The sequence below is a fragment of the Oncorhynchus keta genome, chromosome 2, assembly GCF_023373465.1.
Source record: "Oncorhynchus keta strain PuntledgeMale-10-30-2019 chromosome 2, Oket_V2, whole genome shotgun sequence".
NCBI lineage: Eukaryota > Metazoa > Chordata > Actinopteri > Salmoniformes > Salmonidae > Oncorhynchus > Oncorhynchus keta.
Genome location: NC_068422.1, coordinates 49,310,228 through 49,316,990, shown reverse-complemented (window position 1 = coordinate 49,316,990; position 6,763 = coordinate 49,310,228). Strand labels below are relative to the sequence as shown.

At 42.1% G+C, this 6,763-nt stretch overlaps 1 protein-coding gene across 1 annotated transcript; it reads left to right on the top strand.

Annotated features, from left to right (window-relative positions):
• The first annotated feature begins 2,722 nt into the window (after positions 1-2,722).
• On the top strand, positions 2,723-6,032 carry LOC118401902 (thioredoxin-dependent peroxide reductase, mitochondrial-like). Its single transcript, XM_035799578.2, has 7 exons — positions 2,723-2,870; positions 3,227-3,341; positions 3,560-3,701; positions 3,899-4,034; positions 5,315-5,418; positions 5,529-5,694; positions 5,852-6,032. Exons 1-7 carry the CDS (start codon positions 2,739-2,741, stop codon positions 5,903-5,905), a joined length of 849 nt encoding a protein of 282 aa, XP_035655471.1. The 5' UTR covers positions 2,723-2,738; the 3' UTR covers positions 5,906-6,032.
• The last annotated feature ends 731 nt before the right edge of the window (positions 6,033-6,763 follow it).

Sequence of the window (6,763 nt, the reverse complement as noted above, 5' to 3'; positions counted from 1 at the left end):
CCTAGAGGTGCATACACTGCCACCTACTGTACAAGAGTGTCAGACCGGTCACGTCCTCCCAGTCTCGCGTTGTCCTACCTCCAAAATCACTTGGTTGTCATGCTTACCTTTGAGGTCTGGATAATTTTTAGAAGCGAGCAACTGCGACCCATTATATGGAGACCGGAGTATGGGCGTGTGCAAAGGAGTGGGCGTTTCTAAAGCGAGCAGGTAATTCTGCTATGCCTAACAATCTCTACAAGGTCAAACATTGTCCAAGGTACAACAACTCGAGATGAAAGTATAATATGTTCACATAACTAAACCAAGATCAAATCAAATTGTATTTGCCACATGTGTCCCAAATACAACAGGTGTTTTTATTTTGATATTTTATTTCACCTTTATTTAACCAGGTAGGCCTGAGGTGCAAAGGAGCAAGATATAAATAAATAAAACAGTATGGGGATGAGGTAGTTGGATGGGCTGTTTACAGGTGGGCTATGTACAGGTGCAGTGATCTGTGAGATGCTCTGACAGTTGGTGCTTAAAGCTAGTGAGGGAGATATGGGTCTCCAGCTTCATTGATTTTTGCAGTTTGTTCCAGTCATTGGCAGCAGAGAACTGGAAGGAAAGGCAGCCAAAAGGCAGCCAAATGAGCAATTGGCTTTGGGGGTGACCAGTGAGACAAACCTGCTGGAGTGCGTGCTACGGGTGGGTGCTACTATGGTGACCAGTGAGCTGAGATAAGGCGGGGCTTTACCTAGCAGAGACTTGTAGATGACCTGGAGCCAGTGGGTTTGGCAATGAGTATGTATCGATGGCCAGCTAACGAGAGTGTACAGGTCACAGTGGTGGGTAATATATGGGGCTTTGGTGACAATAAGAATGGCACTGTGATAAACTGCATCCAATTTGTTGAGTAGAGTGTTGGAGACTATTTTATAGATGACATCGCCGAAGTCGAGGATCGGTAGGATGGTCAGTTTTACGAGGGTATGTTTGGTAGCATGAGTGAAGTATGCTTTGTTGTGAAATAGGAAGCTGATTCTAGATTGAATTTTGGATTGGAGATGCTTAATGTGAGTCTGGAAGGAGAGTTTACAGTCTAGCCAGACACCTAGCTATTTGTAGTTAGTTGTCCACATATTCTAAGTCAGAACCGTCCAGAGTAGTGATGCTGGACGGGCGGGCAGGTGCGGGCAGTGATCGGTTGAAGAGCATGCACTTAGTTTTACATGCATTTAAGAGCAGTTGGAGGCCACGGAAGGAGTGTTGTATGGCATTGAAGCTCGTCTGGAGGTTAGTTAACACAGTGTCCAAAGATGGGCCAGAAATATACAGAATGGTGTCATCTGCGTAGAACTCACGTCGGTACCACTGTTGTGTCATCAGCAAACGATGCAAATGATGGTGTTGGAGTCGTGCTTGGCCACGCAGTCGTGTGTGAACAGGGAGTACAGGAGGTAACTAAGCATGCATCCCTGAGGGGCCCCACGATTGAGATGGTGTTGTCTGTGGATCTGTTGGGGCTGTATGCGAATTGGAGTGGGTTTAGGCTTTCCGGGATGATGGTGTGGAAGTGAGCCATGTCCAGCCTTTCAAAACACTTCATGGCTACCGACGTGAGTACTACTGTGCTGTAGTCATTCAGGCAGGTTACCTTCACTTTCTTGGGCACACGGACTATGGTGGTCTGCTTGAAACATGTACGTATTACAGACTCGGTCAGAGAGAGGTTGAAAATGTCAGTTGGTCTGCACATGCTCCGAGTACACATCCTGGTAAGACCACAGCCTGTTTCCAAAGGGAACAAATTAGTCATAGTGGGCAGAACAAGCAAGGAGGTGGGCAGAGCCAAGCACGAGCAAGCGAGATCCTATTTGCATGTTCTAGCATCATAGGCATATTTCCGTTAGGGAACACCTGCTCTGTGAAGTGCACGCGTGCAATAACTAAATTTGCCTTTGCACACCTTCTAAACAACACAATTTTAAAATACTTTGGCAAAGGGCAAAGTCAACTAAACTTGTCCACTCTGTTCATAACAGATTTCTAGTTTTGTGAACAAAAAATGTTTCATCGATAAGAAAATGTGCACAATGTCCATCTTGTTCCATCTTCTCCTACTTCCCGTCAGTGGGTGTACTCTCACTATGTGTTTTTTTAAATTGTTTTATTTTGGGTGGTATAAGAAGTCGTGCATCTTATCTTTTTTTCATTCCCAAATCCCGTTGCTGTACCTTAGGCTATTATACAACTTAATATGGAAAAACAAACCATATAAGAAGAGGACGCAAGTCCACCGAGTTTCTATACCCAGAGGCGCAACATCACGAGACTTCCAGGAACGCCTGCAAAACAGACCAGACCGGGGTTTGAGAAGTCAATGAGAGAAGTTAAAAACTCTTACTTAGTTGGTAAATCTAAAGGCACAACCTAGATCCAAGCCAATGTCTTAAGTAAATGAAGCATATTGTTTTCATTCAAAACCACTTTATATCGAAGGAGTTCCATTACATTTACGACAAGCACATGCGCAGTTCGCTTGAGACCCGAAGGTGTTTCTACGCATGAGCTTTGTTTAGCCAACAAGTGTGGTCAAGGATCTCTATTGGAGAAGCAGTTTTAGCCTATCTTTATACTGTATTCTCTTTGTCAAAGCCTGTGATTTGCTGCAGTGAGTGTCCTCTCTCCTCATTCTCAAAACACATTGGAAGAGAAGGTCAGAGAGGCGGGACCTCTGGCTTTCTCATCCAATGAGAAGGAGAGGCGCGCAGGACACTAGAAGAATGCAAATTGAGGCCTTGGTATCCAGAAATGCGATTCAGCCTCTGCACTTGTCAATATACAACATGGCAGCCACCATTGGGAGACTATTAAAGACCTCTGTAAGTTCATTCAGAAATATTTTTATGTTACAACGTTAACAGTAGTAGTGGGCTGCATTGAAATACCAACGGTTTAATAGCAATTTATAATTTCGGTGTAGCTATATGAATGGCAATGCGAATTGGACGAAGTTGCAACTGAGCTTGACGGGAACGTCACTATAATTTTATTCAGGACAAATCCCTCTGCCCAAATAAAGACTTACCGCTAATGCCACATTTTAAGTAAAAACTCAAAATATACAATCACTGATTATACTAACTGTCTAATGATCATCAGCGCCAATAATAACAGTTGTTGTCACGAAGTGCATTTTCTCTATCTCCCTCTTTAACGTTTACCCCTCCCCATCTAGGCAAAGGTTGCAACTGGAGGACTGAAAGTATCAGCCTCACCACATGGAAATTCGGTGAACAAGGCCTCGAGAATTTTGACCTGTCCTGTACTGCAGAAAACCTGTTTCTCCACCAGTATGTATGGACAGGGAATGTGATATGAAGTTGATCAAAGTGAGGGGGGATGCAACAGTTATGCATATTAAATAGCATTTCCAAAACACATTCATTAACTGCACAACAATTTTATACAATTATATTAAAGTCCTGCAATAAAGTAAATGTTATAACATTTTTGTAATTCCCCTAAATATAGAATCCACTTTATTAATGTAATATCTTTCTCCCAATAGGTATAGCTGGATGGGCTCCAGCTGTCACTCAGCACGCACCACATTTTAAAGCTACAGCTGTCCACAATGGCGAGTTCAAGGAGATGAGCCTAGATGACTTTAAGGGCAAATACCTGGTCCTTTTCTTCTACCCTCTCGACTTGTGAGTAGCACTATTCCCTTGGAAAGATGAGAATGGATTGCTGTGTTTAGCTGCATGTCGTGCACGGTACACCAATCCTTGACTTTATTAGTCTTTAGAATTATTTAACGGCCTATGTTCTTTGCACTACAGATACTTAAGCAGGAGATTGTGGATATGCCATTTTATTCAAAGCATTTTTTTCTTTCTCATTACAGCACGTTTGTTTGTCCGACAGAGATCATCTCATTCAGTGACAAGGCCAGCGAGTTCCATGACATCAACTGTGAAGTGGTGGGCGTGTCGGTGGATTCGCACTTCACCCACCTGGCATGGATAAACACCCCTCGCAAGGTACAGTGGGTGTACCTAGGGTAGTATTCCATAGACATACAGAAATCATTCCATATACAGTACCAGTCTAAAGTTTGGACACACCTACTCATTCCAGATTTTTTCTTTATTTTTACTATTTACTACATTGTAGAATAATAGTGAAGACATCAAAACTATGAAATAACACATATGGAATCATGGAGTAACCAAAAGTGTTAGATTTTAAATTCTTCTTCAAAATTCTTTGCCTTGATGACAGCTTTGAACATTCTTGACATACTCTCAACCACCTTCATGAGGTAGTCACCTGGAATGCTTTTCCAACAGTCTTGAAGGAGTTCCCACATACTGAGCACTTGTTGGCTGGTTTTCCTTCTCTGCAGTCCATTTCTTCCTAAACCATCTCAAATGGTTTGAGGTCGGGTGATTGTGGAGGCCAGGTCATCTGATGCAGCACTCCATCACATTCCATCTTGGTCAAATAGCCCTTACACAGCCTGGAGGTGTGTTAAGTCATTGTACTGTTGAAAAACAAATGATATTCCCACTAAGCATAAAAGAGATGGGATGGTGTATCGCTGCAGAATGCTGTGGTAGCCATGCTGGTTAAGTGTGCCTTGAATTCTAAATAAGTCAGTGTCACCAGCAAAGCACTCCCACATCATCACACTTTCTCCTCTATGCTTCACGGTGGAAACCACACACGCGGAGATCATCTGTTTACCTACTCTGCGTCTCACAAAGACACGGCGGTTGGAACCAAAGATCTTAAATTTGGACTCATCATACCAAAGGATAGGTTTCCACCAGTCTAATGTCCGTTGCTCGTGTTTCTTGGCCCAAGCAAATCTCTTCTTATTATTGGTATCCTTTCATAGTGGTTTCTTTGCTGCAATTCAAACACTTTTTTTAAACCTTTTATTTCTTTAGCAAGTCAGTTAAGAACAAATTATTTTAAAATGACGGCCTACCCTGGCCAAACCTAACCCTTTCTTGAAAGGTTCTGTATTGACTGACTTTCATGTCTTAAAATAATTATGGACTGTCGTTTCTCTCTGCTTATTTGAGCTGTTCTTGCCATAATATGGACTTGGTCTTTTACCAAATAGGGCTGTCTTCTGTATACCACTCTACCTTGTCACAACACAACTGATTGGCTCAAACACATTAAGGAAAGAAATTCCACATTCACTTTTAACAAGGCACACCTGTTTATCGAAATGCATTCCAGGTGACTACCTCATGAAGCTGGTTGAGAATGCCAAGACTGTTTAAAGCTGTCTGTGTCTTGTTCTCAGGCTGGAGGTTTGGGTGACATCCACATCCCCCTGCTGGCAGACCTCAACAAACAGGTGTCCAGAGACTATGGCATACTTCTGGAGGGTCCTGGCATTGCACTGAGGTACTGTGCATTATAAATGGCAACCTATTCCCAATAGTGTATTTAACACTTCATTGTATGTATTTCTACCATGATATTGAGTAGTTATCCATTGTCTGTTTGTCCATTAGGGGACTGTTTATCATTGATCCAAGTGGTGTGGTGAAGCACATGAGCGTCAACGACCTGCCAGTGGGCCGCTGTGTGGATGAGACCCTGCGTCTGGTGAGGGCCTTCCAGTTTGTGGAGACTCACGGTGAAGTATGCCCTGCTAGCTGGACCCCCAACTCTCCTACGGTGAGGCCACTCTCCTTCACTACCCTGCCAGGGCCTCAGACAAATAAAATGAATGCAAGCACCAAAATATGAGTAGCAAGGACTTTGTCTTGGTCTCCCAACAGTACATTGTTTTTGGATGATCAGTTTGCTTACTATGCAAGTTTTTGTTTTTCAGATCAAGCCAACTCCAGAAGGTTCAAAGGAGTACTTTGAGAAAGTCAACAACTAGATGACACACATCACAGCTTTAATAAATAAATTATCCAGAATTTAAAGAAAAATAACTATAGATATACCAAATACTTTCCATTATAGTTTAGTTTTAAAGTAGATGGAAATAAAGATTTGAAGTGGTCGATTGTCTGAGTTGAAACATTTCATCCTGTTCACTAGCTTCTATTTCTCACAAGCAATTCACTGTGATCACATTGGAAGTATTGAGAGCCTATGCGTTTGTTTTAAAATAATGAAATGGTCCTAACATTGCAAAGAGCATGTAAATATGAAGAGTTTCAGGGGTCTGTTGACAATATCAAAATAAGCAAGGGGGGGGGGGACACCCATCACACACTTTTCAATCAATTAAACAAAACTGATCATAAAGATTGTATTTTCCACAAACAGTGTTAACAGAGACTGTTGCTACCGTGTCTTGATAGTTGAGAAAAAAAGAAGCAGTTACCAGATTTAAAAGCCAGACAACTTAACCTTCATTTACAAACCATGCCTATATAAGCTCTGTACAGTTGTTTTTTTTACAGCAAGTTAATATGCAGGTTAAAAATGTCTTGACATATGGTACACAGGTGTCAGAAATCAACTTCAGTGGATGTAAAATTTGAGAAAGGCTTTGCAACTTCTCATACATTTAAGGTACATACTGTATTTCCACATGGGGGGGGAGCATTAAATACTCTGCAGCACTGTATGTAGCCAAGTGTATTTCACTCTGTACAGTACGTTTGCGGCAACTTGGCACAATCGCCTCATTTCACCTGACATTCAATGTTTCAGGTGATGTCTGACCAAAGAACAAAGCCCTTTAAAGCTCTAAATAATCCACAAAACCAAATAAAGTGTCAGCTTG

Bases quoted from the DNA above. Each gene is read 5' to 3' on its own strand.
- LOC118401902 (XM_035799578.2), top strand. From the start codon at position 2,739: ATGAGAAGGAGAGGCGCGCAGGACACTAGAAGAATGCAAATTGAGGCC. The intron at 3,702-3,898 runs GTGAGTAGCACT...TTCTCATTACAG, and splicing joins TTCTTCTACCCTCTCGACTT to CACGTTTGTTTGTCCGACAG. The intron at 5,695-5,851 runs GTGAGGCCACTC...TTTGTTTTTCAG, and splicing joins GGACCCCCAACTCTCCTACG to ATCAAGCCAACTCCAGAAGG.